General features: G+C 57.0%; 4 protein-coding genes across 7 annotated transcripts; 2 read left to right on the forward strand and 2 right to left on the reverse strand.

The window, feature by feature from the left end:
* Positions 1–3,750: 3,750 nt before the first annotated feature.
* On the reverse strand, positions 3,751–5,499 carry LOC101870365 (granzyme-like protein 1). Its single transcript, XM_013130945.2, has 5 exons — positions 5,433–5,499; positions 5,205–5,352; positions 4,763–4,904; positions 4,435–4,668; positions 3,751–3,888 (listed from the first exon to the last, which is right to left on the reverse strand). The coding sequence occupies exons 1-5, from the start codon at positions 5,494–5,496 to the stop codon at positions 3,751–3,753; spliced, it is 726 nt and encodes a 241-aa protein (XP_012986399.2). The 5' UTR covers positions 5,497–5,499.
* A 1,890-nt stretch (positions 5,500–7,389) lies between these two features.
* On the reverse strand, positions 7,390–9,023 carry LOC101867616 (mast cell protease 1A-like). The gene is made up of 5 exons (XM_031042781.2): positions 8,938–9,023; positions 8,727–8,859; positions 8,460–8,595; positions 8,056–8,307; positions 7,390–7,766 (listed from the first exon to the last, which is right to left on the reverse strand). The coding sequence occupies exons 1-5, from the start codon at positions 9,008–9,010 to the stop codon at positions 7,635–7,637; spliced, it is 726 nt and encodes a 241-aa protein (XP_030898641.2). The 5' UTR covers positions 9,011–9,023; the 3' UTR covers positions 7,390–7,634.
* A 4,019-nt stretch (positions 9,024–13,042) lies between these two features.
* Positions 13,043–14,257, forward strand: S1PR4 (sphingosine-1-phosphate receptor 4). Its single transcript, XM_005142032.2, has one exon. It carries the CDS (start codon positions 13,043–13,045, stop codon positions 14,255–14,257), a length of 1,215 nt encoding a protein of 404 aa, XP_005142089.2.
* A 987-nt stretch (positions 14,258–15,244) lies between these two features.
* Positions 15,245–23,191, forward strand: NCLN (nicalin). 4 transcript variants are annotated; one of them, XM_034070731.1, is made up of 16 exons: positions 15,245–15,496; positions 16,989–17,179; positions 17,378–17,522; positions 18,071–18,165; positions 18,382–18,462; positions 18,608–18,711; positions 18,809–18,897; positions 19,050–19,189; positions 19,732–19,910; positions 20,071–20,158; positions 20,241–20,279; positions 20,383–20,546; positions 21,119–21,172; positions 21,254–21,332; positions 22,001–22,100; positions 22,560–23,191. In XM_034070731.1, the coding sequence occupies exons 1-15, from the start codon at positions 15,313–15,315 to the stop codon at positions 22,058–22,060; spliced, it is 1,692 nt and encodes a 563-aa protein (XP_033926622.1). In that variant the 5' UTR covers positions 15,245–15,312; the 3' UTR covers positions 22,061–22,100; positions 22,560–23,191. The 4 variants fall into 4 exon arrangements, with proteins under 4 accessions (XP_033926622.1, XP_033926623.1, XP_033926621.1 ...); XM_034070732.1 differs by lacking the exon at positions 22,560–23,191 and adding an exon at positions 22,297–22,522; XM_034070730.1 differs by lacking the exon at positions 22,560–23,191 and having other exon boundaries at positions 22,001–22,522.
* Positions 23,192–23,629: the final 438 nt, after the last annotated feature.

Below are 23,629 nucleotides of genomic sequence, written 5' to 3' on the forward strand. Positions count from 1 at the left end.
TTGTCCATGGGCTGTGTTCCAGGTGAGAACATCCCAGTTTTGGCACGTGATGAGCACGAGGGAGCTCGTGTGCCTCCGGCTTGGCCAGCACCGCGTTGCTGCAGCGCTGGTTCGCATCTCTCTTGGCTGGTCCTTTGCCATAGACCTGCCCCAGCAAAAGTGCCAAACCCGAAACCAAATTTGCCTCTTCTCCCCTTTTTCCATAAGTGAGGCCAGTTGGAATGTTCTGCAGGTTGAGACCTGCAGGAAAGAGGTGGAATTGGGTTCTTGGGATGGGGATAAACCTCGGACCTTGAGCGCGCGGATGCGGTCCCTGGGCCAACCCCTGCTCTTTGCTCTGCTGAAGAAACCGCCTTGAACCAGATTGAAACTTGAGGCGAGGAGCATCCCGCTTCCCTTCTGCCATTCCAGATGGATTGGAGCAACAGCCCCTTCCCGCTTCAGCGTGTCACATAGCTCCTGCCCCTCTCCCCTCTCCCAGAGGTGGATTCCTTGGTTTCTTGTTGTTGCTTCCTCGCAGTGTTGGCCTTGCCCTTCCACTCTGGGTTTTCTTCATGTGTTTTCTTGGTTTTTCAAAACAACAACAACAAAAAAAGGAAAAAAAAAAGTAAAAAAATTAAAAAAAGGAAAAAGGTAAAAAAAAAGGTTAAAAACCCACTTCTATATATATATATATATATAAAATATATCTAGAGTACTTGCCGAGTGTGCTGCCCATTGTGTCGTTCTGTACAGAGCCCAGGTCGTGAGAGTCCAGCCGAGATCCAGTGTGTTCTGCAGCACCCAGTTATTGAAGAGTATGGTTCGTGCCAATGCCCCTTCTTTAGTAGTGCCAGAGACTCTTGCCAAGTGCCAATGTGGTGGAACTCCTTTGGTTAGACTTGTACCTTCTCATTGCAGACCATTTCACCATTAGCCTCTTGAAAAGGAGCCTCTCTCCAACGCTGTTTTTAAACCTTGTCCTTTGCAGTGCATGTATTGTTGTGCGTGTTGGGGTGGGAGGGAGGGCAGAGGGGAGGGGAAAGGAGTTGCTGAATAAGATACCCACTGTCCGGATCTGTTCAGGCTCCAAAGTGTCTCATTCCAGTCCAGGAGTGGGTTTGTTTCTTGCAATGATCCCAATTCTGACTGCAACCCCCTTTAGGACAGAAATCTCGGATGGAAAACAAACAAAAAACATGGATTTTCATATCTCCTGAAATAAAATTCTCTGTTTGAAATTGGAATAAATTTTGTTCCTAAAAGCCCTGGTGCTCCTGGATGTGTTTTCTTTGTTCTCTTCTGCTTGGCTCCTCCAGGACCCTGTGGGACCTGCAGGCCATTGAGGCTGAAAAACCCACATTGGCCCTGCTTGGAAAACCAGGATTCAGGCATAAACCGAAGTGGTTTGGTCACTAGAAGGTAACATATGCAGTAACTCCCTGCAACACTGATGTATGAGCAGGGGCCGACTTGGATTTGAAGCTGTAGGGACTTAGTTTTCCAGGCTTTGGGAGCAGAATAGCTCAGTGGGGTTGTCCCAGGGTATCCATTGCCAGTATGAGGAATGGGGGAAGCAGCCCTGCTTCCAGCCTTGCCTGTTGGTGACACAGCCTGAAGCATGGACCGCTCAATGCATCCCTTCAGGAGCCCGAGGGATGCAGGGTTGCGATGGATGCGGTGGGGTTTTGACAACAGGACTTCCTGGGATGCAGTTCCCGGAGTTTTCCTTCCCTAGGATTGTTCCCCAGGAATTCCAGCTGAAATCCCTTGGGAGAGTGGAGATGCCTCAATGTCCTTGTGCCTGCAGGAAGCTGCAGTCAGAGGAACCCTGAGCTTCATCTCCAGCCATGAAGACCCTTCCAGCACTTCCCCTGGCAGGTACCTGTCTCCTTGCTCCAAGCCTTTTCCTTGCACAGGTGCTGGGAGCTCAGTGTCCTGCTGGGAATGCTTTATCCCTGGGAAAAGCAGGAACTGGAGCTTTGGATCATCCTGCATTGCACTCACCTACAGCAGCCCCTGTGGGCTCCAGGTTGGAGCAAGCTGCTCTAGTGGAAGGTGGCCCTGTCCATGGCAGGGGCTTGGAATTGGAGGAGCTCTAAGGTCCTTCCCAATACAAAGCAGGCTGGGATTTGGGGCTGGGAAAGCAGCTGGATAAGCCCAAGGTGGGTGAGGATGTGGCTGGTGGCTGTTTTGCACCATCCCAATGGATGCCATTCACTGCTCCCAGCCACCACTGCTGCTCCCTTCATCTGGGCTCTGGATCTATAGCTCCTGGCCATGGAAATAAAGGGTGTTGGTAGGAAGCATCCAACAAGCAGGTCCCTCCTGCTCTGCTGGTTCATGGAGACCTTCAGTGAGGCTCTTGGTGAAGCAGAGGGAGTGTCAGATGGGAGCATCCTTGGGAAGCTCGACATCAGCTTCCCAGCTTCTGCTTCAGAGCAGCCTGAATGGTGGGAAGAGCCTTGGGGAATGGGATTCCCAGCTTAGCTCCCCAACCTGCAGATGGGGCTTTGCTCCTAAAGGGCTTTATTTGGATGGTTTCAACAGTTCCTTAGCAGGGCCTTGAAGAACACGTCCTGTTGGTAACCCATAGAGGGCATTGTGGGCATGGAAACCCACAGCACCAACCTGAGCATCCCCAGCAGGTCCCCAGCAGCTTTGCTCACAGCTTTTCCTACCCATGGGAATGACTGGAGGGGGCTTGAAGTCATTTGGAATGACTGGGATTGGTAAGTACCTGCTCTCTTAAACTCCTTGGTCGGGGGTTTTGCATCCAGAATCATGGGACATGGATGGAAAGGACCTCAAGGATCATCCGGTCCAACCTTTCCAGGCTCAGCATGACCTACACTGCCTGTCCCAGCACCGGGTCAATGGCCAGCACTGGGGAATGCACCACTTCCCTGGGGAGATGATTCTGGTGCTGCTGTTCCCATAGAGAACCGTGTTCCTCTTGGGTCCACTGAGAATCTTCCCTCCTCCTTGTGTCCATTGGGATACCAGAACCCAGTGCCAAGGCCTCCCCTGAGCCCTCAGCTCTCTCAGCCTTTCCTCTTGGCTTTCCAGGCCTTGGATCAGCTTCATGGTCCTGCTCCCACTTTCTGGAGCCCCAATGAGCTCATCCCTCCCTCTCTCTGATGCTCCAGTACCCAACAATCCCTAGAAGCTTTGGGGTGATTCTGGCCTGAGCTGCTGCCACTGGATCCCAGCCTGGGTTGGGGTGGAAGGGACCTTAAAGCTCCTCCAGCTCCAACCCCTTCCACTGGAGCAGCTGCTCCAAGCCCCTGTGTCCAACCTGGACACTGCTTTAAGGAACGGTGGGAGCCTGAGGGAGAGGCCATGAGGCTTTCCAGGTTTTACCCCTATTCTGGGAGCAGGAAGCATCCAAGAGAATTCCAAACCACAGCAGGAGAGATGCTCTCCAAGGCAGACACCATTTATTGGTTCATGGAAGGCAGTGGTTCACCCACTGCAGCTACAATGGGAGGGGAGGAAGGAGGCAGAGGTTGGATCCGGGAGCTGTGGAAGTGAAGCAGGAGCCGAGATTGGAGCCAGGGCTTGGGCAAAGCAGCCCCAGGCAATGATGTCCTAAAGGCAATGGGCAGGGAGGAGGCTGCACTTTGGATCCCCCCCCCCCCCGGTGCTGCTTCACCTCACCCAGAGCTTGAAGAAGGGGAAATGGGAGCAGGATGCAGTGCCAGGGAGGAATCCTGGCCCTGTCCATAAGGAACAGTGGAAGGGAGGAGGGAAGCAGGAGCAGGAGCAGGGTCAGGCTGACTTCATGACGCTGTTGATCCAGGTCAGGAAAGGAGCAATGTGTGTGTAGAACCCAGGCCAGTTTTTGTGCCGGTAGGAGAAGATGCCGTAGGCTTTGTTGTTGCAGACCAACGGGTCCCCAGCATCACCCTGGGAAGAGGAGGAGGGGAAATCACTGCTTTAGATGGGATTGCCCTTAGGAAATGGGGCATTTGCATCTGCAAACAGGGAGGCTGCAGAGCTCCCCCAGGAGCAGCTTGGACCCTGCCAGAAGGGACCAGTTAAAGCATCACTTGTCCCCTTCTGCCCCTGCAGAGCACCACAGGATGGTTGGGACTTGATGATGGGAAAGGTCTTTTCCCACTGGGTGGATTCTCTGCTCAGATGCTCTCAGATCAATGAGGCCATTTAGAACAAACCCCTTTTTGCTCTGGGAAAACCAGGATCCCCTTTGGCCCTTCTGCTTCGCCACAGGCAGAGCTCAATGGATGCCTGCGGTCAGCAGGACCACGAGGGGCTGAGCCTCGGAGAGCCAGACCCTTGTGCCAGGACAGCGGGAAAGGGATGCTGGAGAGGGAGCACGGATGGGGATGAAGGAACGGGATGCTGGAGAGGGAGCACGGATGGGGATGAAGGAACGGGACAAGAAGCAGCGCATGCAGGTGGTACCCAAAGTGCTTTAGCCCAAGGACTGACCTCCTTGGGCCAGGTGAAGGATTCATTGCGGGCACAGATGAGGTTCTGGGCCAGCCAAGGGTTCCAGTTCAAGCATTGCCTTGGCTTGAGGATGGTGACCCAGACTTCGCACAGGGTGGCCCTGGGGCTGGTGTGGCTCCAGCCCTTGACAATGCACGTGGTGCCCGGGGGCACCTGGTCAACGTTGAAGGAGATGGTCCTGACGTGCTGGTTGATGGTGGCATTGCCCTTCAGCTGCGACAAGGGGGAGAAGGCAGAAGTTAAGAGCTTGGGCCGGAAGGGATGAGGCTCCACAGTGTGGCAGATGGGAGCTCCAGCCCATCATTACCTTCAGCAAGAGGATGTCGTTTCCCCTCCTGCGGTTGGTGAAGTCTGGGTGGCGATGGTACTGCTGCACCTCGAACCTCTGCTGGCTTCCCCATCTGGTCTGCACTGTGTGGGCTCCCAGGATGACAGTCAGAGGCTTGTAGCTGCGGAGAACCAGGCACAAGGTGTGTCATGGAATCATGGAATGGGTTGGGTTGGATTAGAAGGGGCCTTAAAGCTCCTCCAGCTCCAACCCCTTCCACTGGAGCAGCTGCTCCAAGCCCCTGTGTCCAACCTGGCCTTGGGCACTGCTTTAAGGAATGATGGGAGCGCAGGACATGGCCTTGCCCTGGCCCTTGAGCAGCCACAGGGATGGGAAGAGCTCAGCCACAGCCTTGAAGTCACCCCAAGTGTTGTGTTCCCCCCCCCCCCATCATGGAGGTACCACCCCAGGCACAACTTACTCCAAGCACTGAGCCGCTGTCATCACCCAGCTTGGGGCCACCAGGAAGCCCCCACAGGACTGCTGGTTCCTTCCTTGCACATAGGCCATGTAGGGCACGGGCTGGCTCCTGGGCGTGTGGCCTCTGTCATTCCAGTTCCAGGCAGAACCTGCAATGGATGGAGCCGAGGCTGAGACGGAGGATGCAGGATGCGCTCCTGGGACTCCTCCTTCCCAGCCCTGGACTCACTGGCTCTGGGCGCTGGGCTCATCAGCAGCAGGATGGGGAGCAGGAGGTGCTGCAGGACCTTCATGGTGGTGGGTGCCGTGGAGCTGGAGGTGCTGCCGGGGTCCCCTCGGCACCCACTGGGGCTTTTATAGCCCGAGCTGGGCCTCCAGGAAACCACAGAATCCGACGGATCTGATTCACGCTGCTGCAAAGTGCACGTCTCAGGCATCCCAGAGGGGAATTCACCCGTGGGCATCAGCCCAGCTCCACCCTGGGCCTGCCCCATGCCCTTCGAAGGCCAGTTTTAACCCCTTGCCTTTGAGCTGGGAGCTGGGGGGACCGTACCCAAGCCCCCGTTGCTTCACCTCCTCCTCCCCTCCAGCCCATGGCAGTGGTTGTTGTGCTCCTGCAAGCAGTTGATGTTATCAGGAGCTCTGCAAGAACAAGATCTGTCACTTGATGAACCAGCCCCAGAGATGCTGCAGGGGCAGGGAGGGACCCTCCTGCTCCTCCTCACTGCCTGAGGTCCTGCCCCATGGAGCTGAGCTGGGGTGAGGGCATCTCTAAGGCCACACTGGCCATAGCTACGTGAGGGCAGATGGAGATGGAGCTGCAGGTGGGGGCCACAATGATGGGTTCTGGCAGCCCCATGAGGGCTGCTCCACCATGAGGCCCCAGCTCTGGGCTCTGCTTTGTGCAGCAAAACCCCATTCCAAGGGCTCCTTCCCTGATGCCATCGTTCACCATTAACCACTGCCTCTTGGAACCACTGTGGGAGATGGGGGGACCACATCCCTGATCCCAGGGCTCCCACTGATGGAGACCTCCCCTTTCCCTAGAGCCGGTTGTGTCCCTCTGTGTGGTGGATCCCTGCTCTCCCTCCCTCAGCCCCAAGCATCCCATTGCCTCCCCATTGGCACCAGTGGAAGGTGGACGCTGGGCACATCCGCAGCAGTTCCTGCCTTGGGCTCTGACGCAAGGGGACGGATCCGGATGGGGAATTGGGGCTGCTGGTGCCAGTAAACTCCTTTCCCCCTCTGCCCCCGCCCAGGCAAGCCCCAGCTTGAGCTGTTCTCGTGCGAAGGCTGCACCAGCCCCAGCTTCGAGGAAAACCCTGACGTGAGAGCGCAGATAAAGGCTCTGTGCTCACAGATCTCACTGATAGCAGCCACCAGCCCAAGAGCCTGGACTCTTCCCAGGCTGCTCATGGAGCTGCCTTCATCCCAGGCCCAGCAGGGATGCATCCGGATGCAGCTGGGAAGAGGCTGAGCATCCCCTTGCCTGAGCTCCTGGGCACTGTAAATCCCCCATTGGGTTTCCCCAGCACAAAGCAGGACCTGGACCCATCACCCCACAGCCTCTGCCCCTCATCCTGTCCTGCTCCTATAGGAGAGATGCCAGCAGGAGGTGGTTGGAACAGCGAGAGCAGGATTTGGGGTTTAGGCCATGGAAGGAGAGGCTGGTGCAGGTTCCTCAGTGCAGGGCCTGCCTGAGGATGATGTGGAGCATCCTTTGTGGGATGGGGCTGTTGTCAGCCCTGCTGGGGCTGAGCTTCCCTTGCTGAGAGGGGCAGGAAGAAGCTCGGAGCAGGCTCGGAGCCGTCTTTGTCTCCTGATGGAAGGAGTTGGGTTTTCCCACTGTTGTCATGGGAGGCAAGGAGGAAGTGGCATCGGGACAGGGACTTTTGTGAACCCAGCTCTGTTATCAGCCCTTTCAGAGACGGTATCTGGGCCTCTGCCCAGGACATCATGGAATCCCAGCCTGGCTTGGGTTGAAGGGGCCTTAAACTCATCCAGCTCCAACCCCTGCCATGGGCAGAGACTCTTTCCCCTAGAGCCCCTGTGTCCAACCTGGCCCAAGCATCCCATTGCAGTGATGGAGGTGCAGAGAGCTCTGTCCCATGCTCACCATCCCCAACCCTCCCTGCTCCCGAGGGCAAGGCAGAGACAGAAGGGACACGGTGGGAGATGCAGCTCTGCCTTTACTGGGGGTAAGTGCAGTGAGGCTCAAGCAGGGACAGGGTGATCTGTGATGGAAACAGGCTCTGTTGTAGCCCAGCCTCTTCCAGGTGCCATCCGGGATGATGCTGGTTCTGCCGGGATGGGCAGGGAATGGGACAAGCAGCAGCCTTGGGATGGAGGGAGGGATCCTGGTGTGCACTGAGGAGGGGCTCAAGCCTTGAGCAGGGGCAGGAGTGAACCGGAGCAGCCTCTGGAGCTGCGGCTACTTCATGGTTTTCCTGATCCAGGGCAAGTAGTTGGAGATGCGGGTGTAGACCCCGGGGGGAGCATCGTACCCGAAGGACACGATGCCTTGTGCCACCCCATTGCACACCAGCGGCCCACCGGAATCTCCCTGGGAACAGAGGAGAAACAGGCTTGAGAGGGCTCTTCCCTGCGGGAATGGGCTTCCCCTTGATCCCTCCCTTGGGGAATACCAGGGGGGTTGTGGCTCTGGAGCAGGAGAAAGAGAAGAAAGAGAAGAAAGAAAGAAAGAAAGAAAAGAGCCGTGTGGCTCTACCCACACTGTCTGCTGTGTCTGAGCATCCACATGGGATCCACATGGGATCTCCGCATCCAATCACCTCTATTGGGCGCCAGCATCTCCCCTGCTTCAACAGCTCCCTCCTGCCCCATTCCCATACCTGGCTGGAATCCCGGAGCTCATGGAAGCTGCCGGCACAGACCATGCCGGTGTCGAGGTGTGGGTAGAAGCGGACGCAGCTCCTGCGGCTGTAGATGGAGACGCTGGTTTCAAAGAGCCTGTTGGTGGCATGTTCCTCATCAATGAGGCCCCATCCGGCCACACCGCACTTGGTGCCCGTCGGGAGGTCACTGCGGCCTCTGGGCAAGGGGATGGTCTTGACGTAGTCATTGAGAGTGGCCTTTGCTGTCAGCTGGGGAAGGAAGGGGTGTGGGGAAGGTTGGGAGCGCACGCAGCAGGTAGGGATGCTCCGATGAGGAGGGAATGCGCTTCCAAGCCCGTGGTTCCCTCCCATCCCTGCCTCCAGCTGGTGGCTGGCACCAAGAGCCTGGGCTATGGCCTTGCCTTGAGCAGCATGATGTCATCGAAGTAGGTGCTGGGGTCGTAGCCGGGGTGCTGGTGGTACCTGTCGACCCCCCGGACCTGCTGGCTCCGTTCTGGCTTGTGGATGTTGTGAGCCCCCAGGATCACTGTGATGTTCCTGCCCATGGAGCAGGGGGAGAACCCCGGTTGGGGCTCATCCTCATCGCCCTCCCCTCCTGCGAGAGCTGCTCCATGCAGGAGGAAGAGGAACCTGCTCCAAGGGGATGCAGGGCTCTATGGGGTACTCACCCCATGCAGTGTGCTGCTGTCATCACCCAGTCTGGCGCCACCAGGAAGCCTCCGCAGGCCCGTTTTCCTACCTTCAGGAATGCCATGTAGGGGTGGGAGTGGGGCCGAGCCTCGTGGCCCCCCACGATGTGACCTGCAAGACACCCGCGCTGCCGGCTGAGCCTGTGCCGTGGGGCAGACCCACACCAGCACCTCCCAGCTCCCCTCTTACTGGCATCAGCCCCTGAGAGCAGCAGCAGCAGCAGCAGCACCCAGGGCCGGCACATCCCGTCCTGCAGCCGCATGGATGCTCCTTGCCAGGCGGGTGGGAGTTGGAGCATCCCAGTGCACACGAGCTGGTTTTATACCCTGGGAGCAGCCGGAGCCGGCAGCCAGGAAGCCACGTGCGATGGGCTGATAGTGCTAATCACAGAGCAGCAGCCCTGGGAGCCCCTGGCAGTGATAGAGCAGCACACAAGGACCAGGGGTATCCTGAAGGCTCAGGGATGCTGCTCGGCTCTGGGATTTCTTCTTTGCAGACAGATCACATCCCCCAGGTTCCAATGGGGTCCTCAAGCTCTGGCCACCAGCCTGGCTTCTGCTGTGCCTTTGGGAGCTCACAGCATTCCTGGTTTGGGGATGCTGTGAGCCCCCAGGATGACTCTGCCATCCCTGCCCATGGCAGCAGAGGGGAGAAAGGGGAAACCTTCAGGCCTCTTCATGCTACTGGGGCCATCCTCAACTGAATCCTTTGGGAGCCTTTGCCTGCCCCAGTCTGGATGCTCTGCCCCAGCACTGCTGCCATTGCCACTTCCCCTCGCCCCAGGCAATGTGGGATGTATTTAAATGCTCTGCTGAGCACCAATCCTGCTGCACTTGTCCCTCCTGGTGCTCCTGAGCAAAGCCACCATTGGGCTGCCCCTGTTCTATAGCAGTGACCATATCCTTGTGTCATGGACCTGGTCCTCAGGACATCCACGTTCCTTCGAGGCCTGGCTGTCCCCAGCCTTGGCTGGTGGCTGCTCTTTGGGCTCCCTCGCGATGCTCCTGTGCTGGGTGCAGGGTCTGGCTTCGGGGCCAGGTTCTGCAGCAGACAACAGGAACCAGACAGTGGTTCTGTGCCCCAAACCACCTGGTATTGTTATGTACAACAGAGAGGGAGGAGAAGCAGGAGGTGGAGGAAGTGGTGCACGAGACACGCAGGGATGCTCTCCGCGCGGTGCCCCTGCCCCTGCCAGCACCAAGCACAGGGAGGTGCTGGGCTCAGGTTGGTTTCCTCTGGCACCACACCCGGGGTCCCAACCACAGCCCCCCCCTCTTTACCCAGAGCCCATTTCCTGGGTGAGGGCTGGTTCCTCCCTCGCATCCCTGCATGAACTCGTCCAGTGCTGGGGTAACAGCACAGAGGGACCTGGAGCTGCTGGAGCGAGGCCAGAGGAGGCCATGGAGCTGCTGCGAGGGCTGGAGCAGCTCTGCTCTGGAGCCAGGCTGAGAGAGCTGGGCTGGGGCAGCCTGGACAAGAGAAGGGGAGACCTGAGAGCAGCTCCAGTGCCTAAAGGGGCTGCAGGAAACCTGGAGAGGGGCTTGGGACAAGGGATGTAGGGACAGGCCAAGGGGAATGGCTTGAACCTGCCCAAGAGAGGGGAGACTGAGCTGAGCTCTTAGGCAGAAGCTGTTCCCTGTGAGGGTGCTGAGGCGCTGGCACAGGGTGCCCAGAGAAGCTGTGGCTGCCCCATCCCTGGCAGTGCTCAAGGCCAGGTTGGACACAGGGGCTTGGAGCAGCTGCTCCAGTGGAAGGGGTTGGAGCTGGAGGAGCTTTAATGTCCCTTCCAACCCAACCCAGGCTGGGGGTCTGTGATCTATGACATGAAACCAACCAAGTGCCAGGATGGGTTTCAAACCAGCCCAACTCCACCCTTCCTGGGGCACAACAACATCCACCATAGGTGCGGGGATGCTGCAGCTGAGGTTGGGGCTGCACAGTGAGGCCAGGATGGGGTGGGAGCCCTGGGGGCAGGGATGGGGCTGCCCTGGTCCATGAGCCCCCATGCAGAGCCAGGCAGGGGGGTTCAGCTCGGAGCTCTGTTTAACCAGAATGAACAGACAAGCTCTAATCAGGCCCGAGCAGCAGCACAGCAGGAAAACCTCAAGCAAGGCATCAATGTGTTGTTATCTCCTCTTGGTGGCTGCTGCTTTTGCCCTCCACATCTGCTCATGGTCCCCACGGTCCAGAGCTGGATGGGGGTGATGGGAGGCTCCAGGTTCTTCTCAGGCTGTCCTGGCCTGCAGCTCAACACTTCCCTATGGACACAAGGTGCTTTTCTGTTCCCGTGGGCAGGATCCTGCATTGGAGGGTTCCAGCTTTGTGTTGTTACAGCCCCTGTCTCAGCACCCAGGCTCCCCCCTCTGCCTCCTGTGCCCCCCCAGGCCCAGCACTCAGCACTATCATGCGGTCTGAAGCAGATCACAGTCCTGATCTGAAGGAGAACGCTGTGAAGCGCTGCAGGAGGGGGTGTCCTTCCCCTGCCCCTGCATCTCACAGGAAGAACATCTCAACTGAAAGAGCAGCAGAGGAGAAGCACCAAGATCTGTGTCTGTGCAGATAGAGATGTGGAGGGAGCTGCTGCTTGACAACAGGAACCCCTCTCATGTGCCTGAGGGCACCTGGGTTTTGCTGGGAGCAGTGGTGGCCAAGGCCAGGTTGGACACAGGGGCTTGGAGCATCCTGCTCCAGTGGCAGGGGTTGGAGCTGGAGGAGCTTTGAGGTCCCTTCCAACCCAACCCAGGCCGGGGTTCTCTGGTTTGCCCCCACCAGCGCCCCACTGATGTCCCTGACAAGGAGCTGGGTCTTGTCTGATCTCTCCTTCCTGAGCTGCTCACGCGCTGCCAACAGCTTGAGCAGCTCCTTGGGCCCTGGCAGGGTGAGTGGCTCCATCCCTGCATCCTTTGGGCTGTGCTGAGCATCCCCATCGGCTCAGCCTGGAGCAGGGCTGGGGTGTGAGGGTCACATTGACCCTTCTGCCCCCAGCACTGTGCAGGATGCCCAGAGCAGCTGTGGCTGCCCCATCCCTGGCAGTGCTCAAGGCCAGGTTGGACACAGGGGCTTGGAGCAGCTGCTCCAGTGGAAGGTGTCCCTGCCATTGGAGCTGGAGGAGCTTTGAAGTCCCTTCACCCCAACCCATTCCATGATTCTCTTTGCTCTCCACTTGGGGACCTCTCCATGGCTTTGTGAGGGGGTGAGAGCAGGGAGCAGCCACAGTTTTAACCTGAGCTCAAGGTGCTCGGGGTGTGTTTTCTCTGTGCAGTTGCCCTGGGTGGGGTCCCCCTGCACAGGGATGTGGTTGATGCTGATGTTGTAACTTCCCCTTTCCCACTGGGGTAGGTAGAACCCTCTCTTGTTTTGCACAAGGAGCCTCCTCCCTGCCGGGCCATAGACACGCATCTGGAGAGCTGCTGGACCTCACTGGGCAGCGGGAGCCTCGGCTGGGCACCACTGGTGAGTGCATCAGGAGGATGGAAGTGCTGTGCTGGGAGCAGCATCTGGCAGGGCTTCCTCTCAGGTTGGCTTCTGTAGGCACAGGGTCAATGCTGGATCAATCACATCAGGCTCCAGCGCAGCAAGGGGCAGCAGTTTGGTGCTTCCCTGTCCTGGGTGCTGGGAAGCTCCTGACCCATCACTGGTGGGTGCTTGGAGAGGTGCTGGTGGAGGCTCCAGGGCTCTGAGCGCTGGTTCCTATGGCCCTGGGCTGCCTGGACTCACTGCTTGGACAGGGCAGGATGTGGATGGATGTGTCATGTGGGAGGAGCTGAGCCCATGGGGAGCCTGGACAAGGATGTGCCTTGGGTACATCCCATGGGTGGTGAAGGGGCAGTTGCTCCCTGCCAGGCTCAGGGGTGACTTGAATGGCACCAAAGGCAGAGCTCTTGGTGTCTCTGGGTGCTCCTAGTGGCTTTGTTGAGCAGCCCAACCCCATGCAGGTGTTACCCCATCAACCCAGCGTGCCCTGACTCAAAGCGGTTCCTGACACATCATTTCACTCCTGTCCCACCTTCCCAAGCACAGCAAAGCTGAGAACAGCCACGAACGATGATGTTAGAGACGATGTCAGTCCTGTGCCTCGCATCAGGAAACTGCATTAAACAACAGGAAGCCCAAGCTCATGCTTGGACTTACAAAACACCTCACCCTCCTCTCCCCTTCCCTTCCAGTGCTGCGGCTCTGGCTCACATCTCCACACTGTACAGAGCTGCTGGGATCAGCCTGCTCCAGCCACAGCCCCTGGTGCCTCTGCTCCGCTCCTAAGCTTTGCTCCATCCTGCATCCCAAGGCTCAGATGATGGATGGTCCGGAGCGGAGCTGGCTGGTGAATCGCTCCCTTCCCCTTGGCTCTGCTCCGTATCCTGAGCTCAGACTTGAGCTGCTCGACAGGAAAAGCTCCTGCCTGGAGCTGGCTGCCATGAGGAACGTGAACATCATCCTGCAGCACTACAACTTCACGGGCAAGCTGAGCAACAGGCAGGCCGGGGACGAGGGCATGGGGCTCATCCGCACAGCGTTCGCCATCATCAGCTGCCTCATCATCCTGGAGAACCTGCTGGTGCTCTTGGCCATCCTGCGGTGCCTGCGAGCGCGTCGCTGGGTCTACTCCTGCATCGCCAGCATCACACTGAGCGACCTGCTGGCCGGGGCTGCCTATCTGTGCAACCTCTGCCTCTCGGGCAGGAAAACCTTCCAGCTGTCCCCGCAGCTCTGGTTCCTGCGGGAAGGAACCCTCTTCATGGCGCTGGCAGCCTCCACCTTCAGCTTGCTGGTGACAGCCATCGAGCGCTACAGTGCCATGGTGAGGCCCATTGCTGAGAACGAAGCCAGCAAGACCCTGCGCTTACGTGGTCTCATTGTGTGCTGCTGGCTCTTGGCCTTCATCATCGGGCTGCTCCCGCTGCTGGGCTGGAACTGCCTGTGCCACTTGAGTACCTGCTCCGTCCTCCTGCCTCTCTACTCCAAGAACTATGTCCTCTTCTCCGTGGTCATGTTCAGCATCATCCTCCTGGGGATCCTCGGCCTCTACATCTCCATCTTCCAGTTGGTCCAGGCCAGCTCGAGGCAAACCAGCTCGCGGCACGGCCGCAAGCGGTCCCTGCGCTTGCTCAAGACCGTGCTGATGATCCTGGGGGCCTTCATCATCTGCTGGAGCCCCCTCTTTGTCCTGCTGCTCTTGGATGTCTTCTGCGAGCCCCGGAGCTGCTCCCACCTCCACAGCCTGGACTGGACCTTGGCTCTGGCCATGCTGAACTCGGGGGTGAACCCCATCATTTACTCCCTGCGCAGCGTGGAGGTTCGCCGCGCCGTGGGGAGCCTCCTGTGCTGCTGCTGTGTCCGCATTGGCCTTTGTGAGCCCGAGAGCTGCTTGGTGGTCACAGACATCAACTCGGGCTCATCCACCGAGAGCTCCCTGCGGTACCGGGAGAGCTTCCGCAGCGCCGCCAGTGCCCGGCCCCGGGCTCCGCTCTCCAGCAACTCCAGCATGATGAGCAACCTGCCCAGCCTCTGAGGGCCAGCACCAGGAGCCCCACAGCCCACCAAGGACCTCCCGCTGCTGGGCCTGGCCCAATGAGGCCAACACGGGCGGTTCGGGTTGACCGAGCGTGGCTCCATCCTGGGTGTTGGCGTTCCAGTCACTTCAGCCTGGGATATGGCTGCAGGGGGGTGGAAGTGAAGGACGTGGGGCACGTCTCTCTGCTGGGTTGGAAGTGAGCCCTGTTCTGGGGATGATCCCTTTCCCCACGCGGTGTTTGCAGCAATCTCTGCAAGAGACATCATGACCCGGGGACCGCAGTGGGGTGGAGCAGCCGCAGGCTCCTCCAAGGGATGGAAGGGTCTGATCCTGGCACATTCGGAGGTGGGGGGGGGCACAGGTGATGTTCTGAGGGTCTCCACCTCCCGATGGGCTGCAAGAAGCAGAGGAGGTAGCTCAGGAGCCGCAGTTCACAGCAGTCACACAGATCCCCCCCTCCCCTGCCCCGCTGATGCGTCTGCCCCTTCCGTGTAGCACGGGAGATCCCGAGCTCCTGCAGCTCCATGGGTCCATGGCCACGGCAGCCGGGGACCTGCTCCGAGGTGGCTTTGCCCCCGCTTGGAGCCCTTCACTTTGGGGCCGGGGCTGAGCATCTCCCGAGGAGCCCGTGGGAGGCTCCAAACCAGCGCCAGGCCCGGCGGAGCCCGGAGGGTGCCTCGCATCCCCGCTCTCCCCTTCCCCATTCCCGCACCGGCACTGGCAGCTCCCGGTTCCCCCAATAAACGGAGCTGCTGGACCAGCCAGGACGAGCGCTCATCCATGGCCCGCGGGGCCCACCGGGGACCGGCACCGGCAGCAGCCGCTGAGGGGGGGGAAGCACCGGGGCCGTGACCGGTAGGGGGGGGGGGGGGGGCCGGTGCTGCGCCCCCTGCAGCCCCGACGGGAGCACGAACGGCGGCGCCTACAACTCCCAGCGTCCCTTGCGGCGCAGCAGCGAACTACAGCTCCCAGCAGCCCTCGGGAGCCGTGCGTGCCGTGCGTGACCGGTGAAGCGGGGCCGCAGCGGCGGGGCCGGGGCCGGGGCCGCGGCGATGCTGGAGGAGGCGGGTGAGGTGCTGGAGTCGGTGCTGAAGGCCTCGTGCCTGCCGCTGAGCTTCCTGCTCTTCGTGCCCGCAGTGCTGCTGCTGCTGCTGGGCCCGCCGCCCGCCGCCGAGGCCGCGCACGAGTTCACCGTGTACCGCATGCAGCAGTACGAGCTGGGCGGGCAGGCCTACGGTGAGACACGGGGCTCGGGCCCCCGGCAGGGCGAGCCCCCCCCTCCCTCCTTCCCCTTCAGCGGCGGTGGGGACCCGCGGAGAGCCCCGGGCATGGGGACGGGCCCGGCGCAGGCCGCGAAGCCGCGGGCGGCCGAGCCCAGGCCGCGGGGAAGCCGCAGCCGGGCCCCGTCGGGCAGAGCCCAAGCTCAGCGGGAGCAGAAGGGGCCCCCAGGGTGAGCCGGGGGTGGCCGGGCCCCGCTGTGCCCTGGAGCCTCCTGCGGGAGGGGTTCACTCCGCAGCTCTGTGGCACGTTGGGGAGCTCGGGGCTGAGCTCGTTTCTGTTCTGGTGTTGAGCCCTCAGTGGCTCTTGGCTCTTCAGGCTCTAGCAGCATCTCCAGTTGGGAGTCTGTCCTTCTACAGTTCCTCCTTTATGCTACCGGTGACCTTCAGTTCCTCGGTTCTAGTGCAGGTTGTGCAACACCTTCCTTACAGTCAAACCTGTTCTGTGAATCATTGAAGTGTTGGAGCTCTCAGCCTCCTCCTCCTGCACTTGCTAACCCAGAGCCAAGCAGGGCTCCTGACTCTCCTGGAGGTACCTCCACGTTGTTGAGAGTCTCGCTGGGTCCCAGGCAGGTGCGCTCATGGGTGTCCTGCCATCTCCTTGTGTGGTGGTAAACTGTGGTTGAGAGAGCTGGGCTGGGGCAGCCTGGACAAGAGAAGGCTCCTGAAGGGAGACCTGAGAGCAGCTCCAGTGCCTGAAGGGGCTGCAGGAAACCTGGAGAGGGGCTTGGGACAAGGGCCTGTAGGGACAGGCCAAGGGGAATGGCTTGAACCTGCCCAAGAGAGGGGAGACTGAGCTGAGCTCTTAGGCAGAAGCTGTTCCCTGTGAGGGTGCTGAGGCGCTGGCACAGGGTGCCCAGAGAAGCTGTGGCTGCCCCATCCCTGGCAGTGCTCAAGGCCAGGTTGGACACAGGGGCTTGGAGCAGCTGCTCCAGTGGAAGGGTCCCTGCCCGTGGCAGGGGTTGGAGCTTTAAGGACCCTTCTAACCCATTCTCTGGTTCTATTTATACAAGATGTCCTTGTGGTCTGCTCTTGGAGAGTGCTGGAGCTGCTGGAAAGCCTCCAGGCTGCTGCTCTCCCAGAGGATTGCATTTTCATGTGGGGGATTTGATATGCTGGGCCTGAGAGCAGGAGAGAGGGAGCAGTTTAAAGCAGGCTGCACAGAAGCATCCCAGTGCCTGAGCCAGGACTGCCTGTGTGGTTGTGGTGGAGAGGAACCTTGGGGAAGGCTGTGTAGTGCTGCAGGAGGGCGAGCCCGTCAGGATGTGGTAGCACAGGTAGATGCAAGGCAACCCGCCAGATCTCTGTCCCTTCTTGGATGAAGGGGAAGGGACCCGCTTGGCTCTCTGCAGGTCCTGGCTGCTCAGAAGCTCATCCCACTTTCCCTGAGGGTGTTATGAGAAGGGCCTGGGCTGGAATCTCTTAGCAAGGCTCTTGCTGCTGTCCTGCAGGCACCAGGAGCGCGGTGCTCAACGCGGAGGCGCGCACGGTGGAGGCAGACGTGCTGAGCCGCCGCTGCGTCATCATGCGCCTGCTGGACTTCTCCTACGAGCAGTACCAGAAAGCTCTGCGCCAGTCCGCGGGTGCTGTGGTCATCATCCTGCCTCGAGCCATCTCCTCTGTCCCACAGGATGTCGTCAGGGTAAAAACCACCAGGTTCCCTTTCTCTTCCTATGGGGGGGGTGGGATGGACGAGGGGGTTGCTGCAGGACTGAAAGCTCCTGGTTTGGTGCATGTGCTCTTATTTCAAGCTTGGCTTTCTCTGCTTTGGAGGTTCATTTTGCTTTGCCCTCCTGCACCTTTAGCAGCTGCTGAGTCTCTCTCTCCTTTCAACCCTCAGCAATTCATGGAGATTGAGCCGGAGATGCTCGCGATGGAAACCATCGTGCCAGTCTATTTTGCAGTGGAAGATGAAGAGCTGCTGTCTATCTATGAGCAAACCCGGGCTGCTTCTGCCTCGCAGGGCTCTGCCTCGGCTGCAGAAGGTGAGTTCTGACAAGTGGGAAAGGTTTAGAGGAAGGACTGGCCTTAGCGCTTTGAGGTTTAATGGAATTAAAACACAGTATAAGAGAGTATTAGAGTATTACCTGGCTGTGTTTAGGAATACAGCTGCGTGGAGCTGGGTTCTCAGCTTCACACTCTTGCAAGTGAGAGAGAAAGCAAAACTCAGGTTAAAACCAGCACTGGAGATGTTAAATGATTACAGTGTGGTGGGGTTTGGGCAGCTTTTTGTCTGCCCACAGGTCAGTTCAGTGCATCCATGTATTTCTTTGTAAAGAACTGATCTATCTTGGTGACCTGCTGCTTGTGATGAACTTCAGGATTGCTGGACAAAGGGGTTTGGTTTAGCCAGCTGAAAATGCTGGGATGTGAGGACAGAATTGAAGTGCTTGGTCACCAGGTTTCCATGTCGGTGCACAAGCAACAAGTGAGAGGGCTTAGATGATTTGAAGCTGGCCTCTCCAAAGCTCAAAACGATGGAAATAGGGGATGAAGCTTCCCCAGGGGCACATTTCTGTCTGGTTTGTTCTAGTCCTGCTGCACACAGCAACTGCCAATGGCTTCCAGATGGTGACCAGCGGGGCTCAGAGCAAAGCCATCAATGACTTTCTCATCCCCAGTGTGGAGGTGAGTTGTGGATGGGTTCAAATTGCAGAACTGGTGGGATACCACCTTATGATAGGGCTTCATTTGGACTGACAGGGGAAGTGAGGGGGGTTCTCAGCCAGAGAAGTATCTGAAGTCCTCGGAACAGAGGCTGCTTCAGGCTCAGTGTGAGTGTAGAAGTCTTTGTACAGGGGACAGGAGGTGATGCTGGGTGACACTGACCTCTCTCCTCTGCAGGGAAGGCTGACGGGGCTGGGTGGAGAAGACCTGCCCACTGTTGTGATAGTTGCCCACTATGATTCTTTCGGAGTGGCTCCAGTGAGTATCTTTCCTTCCTGCAGCTCCCATATGGCCTCTGCCCCTGTGGGTTTTCTTGGCCTTAGATGGGGTGGGCTATCCCGAAAGGCTGTTGTGCTACAAGGGTCAGTGTAGGGTTGTCACCTGGTCTCCTTTTGTCCTGCAGTGGCTGTCACATGGGGCTGACTCCAATGGCAGCGGGATCTCGGTGCTGCTGGAACTCGCCCGGCTCTTCTCCCGGCTCTACACCTACAGGCGTACACACGCGGGGTGAGAACCTGCCCTCTTCCTGCCTCACGGTCCCGGCCTGAGTCCTGTAGTGTGGACTGTGATGTGCTAACACTCTGCTGTCCTCTTTGACCTGCAGGTACAACTTGTTGTTCTTTGCATCTGGAGGTGGGAAGTTTAATTATCAAGGAACCAAGCGGTGGCTGGAAGACAATTTGGATCACACTGGTGAGGAAGAGGTTGCGTGTTCTCTAGCAAGGCTTCTTAATACGATGGTGTTAACTGGAATATCAGCCCTCCTGGGGGCATCTCCTGGCTTTTTGGGGATGGAAATCCCAGCACAAAGCAGAGCAGTAAGGGTTTGGATTTGTCTCTTCCAGATTCCAGCCTGCTGCAGGACAACGTTGCGTTTGTTCTCTGCCTGGATACTCTGGGCCGAAGCAACAGCCTCCACCTCCATGTCTCCAAGCCTCCCAAGGAGGGCACTTTGCAGCATGCGTTTCTGAGGGAGTTGGAGATGGTAATGAGAAACATTTTAGGTAGATGGGGAATTTGGGACTTACTATGGGGAGCTGCAGCTCTCCAAGAGAGGAAGGAGTGAAGGAGGAGTTGTGCCATCGAGGGATTTCATGTGGTGTTGGTTTGAAGTGCAGACAAATCCTCATGCCACAGTCCCAACTGAAGCAGACTAGATCTGCATTTTCCACTGCACTTTCTTATGGCTTGCTGCTTGCAAAAGCTCACCTGTAGTGACACTAAACCAGCTTTTTCATAGAACCACAACCTGGTTTGGGTTGGAAAGGACCTTAAGATCATCCAGTTCCAATCCCCCTACCATGGGCAGGGATGCCTCACACTAGACCATGTCACCCAAGGTTCTGTCCAACCTGGCCTTGAACACTGCCGGGGATGGAGCATTCACCACTTCTTTTCTGATGTTAACCCAACTTTTTAGTGGCAGTAACTGCACCTTCTGGAACACAAAACAGCCACGTGTGGGCAGTGTGAGGTGGGACTGTGCAGTGGGCAGTGACACCCTGGATGGCTTGTCCTTTGCCTCAGGTTATTGCCAGCCAGTTTCCAGAGGTGAAGTTCTCCATGGTGCACAAGAAGATAAACCTGGCTGAGGACATGCTGGCGTGGGAGCACGAGCGCTTTGCCATCCGCCGCTTGCCCGCCTTCACCATCTCCCACCTGGAGAGCCACCGGGACAGCCAGCGCAACAGCATCATGGACAGGAGGTGAGAAACCACCTCACATCCAACCTCAGCATGGCTGCTGCTGGGCTGATGGGTGAAAGAACATTGGGAGGTGGGCTCTGGATTGCTGCAGTGGGAAAGAGGAATTCTAGAGGAGTTCTAGAGCCGTCAACAAGTCTATAATCCCCTTCTGCTGATGTAGGTCACGAGTAGACATTAAGGCACTAACCAGGAATACCAGGATCATCGCTGAGGCTTTGACAAGGGTCATCTACAACCTAACAGAGAAGGTAAGAGCTGCCCATTGGGCTGTCGGCCACATTTGCCCTGCCCAAGCAGGTGCCCTGCACCAAGGGTTTTTTTCCCTTGCAGGGTGTTCCTGCAGATCTGCAGATCTTCACAGACCAGATGGTGAGCACAGTGTTTGTTTGTGGGAAGAAAGAATCAAGGATCTATGACAGGGGCTCTGGGCTCGGTGCTTGACTCCTTTTGCTTTGGTGGTGTTTTCCTGCAGCAGATCCAGCAGGAGCTGCTGGAATCAGTGATGGACTGGCTGAGCAGTCAGCCCAGGGCTGCGCAGCTCATTGATAAAGACTGCACCTTCCTCAACACCTTAGAATATTACATGGGTCGCTACCTGAAGGATGTCAAACAGCATCATGTGAAGGCAGACAAAAGGTAAGACAAGGAGTGAAAGCATGCACATCGGTTTCCCCCTCCCAGGCTTTCGTGTCCAACTTCTTGGCATGGAGCTGGAAGTGATTGGTCCTTCCTTCTCTCCTGTCAGCTTTGGTTCATGCTCTCTGTTGTCCCAAAGAAAGCTCTTACTCATCCTCACACCACAGTAACAAGTCTGAGCAGCTCCCTCTGTGTGAAGAGCTTGTTTTGGTTCCATGCTTCCCACTCCTGAGTGCTGCTTTCCTTGGGATGCAGGGAAAGACTCAGGTGCCCTGGAAAACTTTAATTGCAAGGAGGCAACCCTGGTGGGGTTGAAGCAGTTTAATGACCATGGTGAAGCATCTTCCATGGGCTGCTCTGAGACAGCTGAATAGCATGTTGTGAATTGTACCCTCGGGCCTCTGATGGTAGGAAAGGAAAGACATAACTAAAACCAGTTCAGAACTGGAATGCAGGTGGTCACGCTTCCCTGGTTCTGGGTGGATGAACTCCTTGGGAATGAGGGGCTTGGGCTGTCCTTGCTGCAGCGTTGAGATGCATTGCACAACCTGAAGGGTTTCTTCTCTTCACAGGGACCCTGAGTTTGTGTTCTATGACCAGCTGAACCAGGTGATGAATGCATACAGGTATGGAGCTCCCTTGGATATGGGGAGCTGTTGCCTCCCTCTGTAGCTGCAGCAATTTCAGGTGTTCTTTCTCTGTCACAGGGTCAAGCCAGCAATCTTTGACCTGCTCCTGGCTGTCTGTATTGCCGCCTACCTCGGTGTTGCCTATCTGGCAGTGCAGGTAAGGGGGGAGAAGCAGGAAATGGGTGTAGTATTTTCCTCACAAGTCACATTAGCTGCAGCAACTGGTGCTCACAGCCTCCCAGCACCACAGCTGGAACAATAATGCCACCCCACTCTAAAAGCAGTAGTCCAGAATGGCTCTTTGATGTGAATGTGTTTTGAGTACTTGAAGGCCATCTCTTGGCATTTTAGTTCCCCTCCACAAGGAACAGAATTGCATCTAAAAGATGGAAAGACTTTATCAAGTGCTTGCATCATCTCCAGGGGGTGAGATGGGCACAAACACTTCTGTACAGCTCCAAATTTTAATAACTCCTCCTCTTTCACCAAATGCATCCTGTTTTCAGGGTGAAAGTGCTCTATATGATCTGGACAAGGTGTTGCATTTGCCCAGTGGGATTGAGTTAAGCCTTCTAGTAAGCTTCCACAGCACAGCATGGTTGAGGTTGGGAGGGTCATTCAGTCCAATCTCCCTGCTCACCTCAATATGTCCAGGGAAGGAGATGCCACAACTTCTCTGGGCACCCTACTCTGGTGCTCAGTCCCCCTCACTGTAAAGAGGTTCTTCCTCAGGTTTAGTTTGTGCCTGTTGCCTGTCTGTAGGACACAGTCATTTTATGACTATTGATAAGGACTAATGGTTACTTCCTTTCCTTCTGTTCCCAGCACTTCGGTCTCCTTTACAGGATGATACACAGATTATCCCTTAAAACCAGGCAGCAGTGAAGCCCTGAGTCACCACCCAAACAGCAGCACTGAGCCATCGGTGAGCCCATCAGGAACTTTTTCTGCCTTCCATTGAATCCTACTGGTTTTCTTCCTCTGTCTCCTCTTTGCTTCTCTATAGCAGGGAGGAAGGCAGAAAGAACATGACATTTTAACTCTTGTGCACCTCTGAAGTGCTTTTCTTCACCTTCTTCCCCTGCCTTGTACCATGTCTGGTTTCCTTTGCTTTTGGCAAGGGAGAGGCTCAGAGACATCAGGAGTTCTGCAGGTTGATCCAACACTGGCTGGTTCTGAGCAGCTTCTATGAGTGTAAAAGCGAGTTCAGCACCTTCGTGGACACACATGTCATACTTGGGAACTACAGAGTAGACTGATGTTTAACCTCTGCCCAGCAAACAGGACTCAGAGCAGTTCTTTAAACCAAAAAAAGAAGTGCATATGAAATTAAAGAGAATACTATTAGCATGGTTTCTTATGGTATCTCTTCCTTATCTTCCAGGCCTGGCTTTAGGAAGGTGTGTTGAGCAATTAGACTGTGCAATAACTCCCTGCCTTCAAGGAGCTGCACTGGAACTGATCTCCGCTGTTACTGGCAGGGTGAGGCAAGATTGGTCAAGGAGGTTCCTTGCAGTAGGGTTTGTGTCAGGGCAGATTCCCTCCTGTCTCCAGTGGAAGATGCATTGTGCTGGGTCCTTGGTTTCTCTGGTCCTTGAGCAGTTCACGGCTGCCATCGCTCTGTGCTAACCTCTGACTTGGTTTTGAAGAGGTGTTCTACAGGTCCAGCTGCTGCAGGACCCTGTTCTGTGCTGTTCCATGTATTTAAATGAACTGGTTGTATTAATAACAAGAGCAACCCAGCTCCTGCTGAGCTCTGGTCTGTAATCCCTTCACTTTCCATTCCTCAGCTTTCACTTCCAGATGGGGTCTGGATTTGGGGTGGGGGTTTTCCCATATTCATCTACATCTCAGGGTCTCATGTCATGTTTTTCAGCTCTTATTAGTTTTGGAAACACTGTTCCTGGCCTGCACGTTCCCAAAGTGCTTGTTGCTGTCCTTTCATGTGCTGCCCCCAGTGTGTATGGAGGGAGGCAGGTCCCTTTAGCCATTAAAAAGCAAAACAAACCTCAAAAAGGAGTTTTATGAATGTCATTTTAAACATGGCTCTTTCTAGAACAATACCTAAGAGAGCATCTCTTGGAACACCAGACTATTACTTTTATCCTTGAGCAAGGCTGAGTTTAACTTTGCTGCTGCTTCTGACTGGAGAGGCAGATGTTGTTCAGAGATCAGCCCTGGTTGCTCAAGAATTGTCATCTGAAGTTTGAAGCTCAGAGTCGAAGGCTTCCACCATGCAGTGTGGTAACAGCTCTGTCCCTGCCAGGGTTGTAGCATTAAAGCAGGTCTCGACAGGGAACTGTTCACACTCCGGATGCAGGGCCTGGAGCCAGTGGCAGCCCTTGAAATGAAAGGTTGAAAGAGGTAGAGGAGGAGAGTTCATAAACCTGAGGGGCACATCACAATTCGTCCTATAATCTGGATGCCCTTTGTATAGCTGGCTGCTAGAGAAGG

The sequence above is a fragment of the Melopsittacus undulatus genome, chromosome 19 (genome assembly GCF_012275295.1).
Source record: "Melopsittacus undulatus isolate bMelUnd1 chromosome 19, bMelUnd1.mat.Z, whole genome shotgun sequence".
Lineage (NCBI taxonomy): Eukaryota > Metazoa > Chordata > Aves > Psittaciformes > Psittaculidae > Melopsittacus > Melopsittacus undulatus.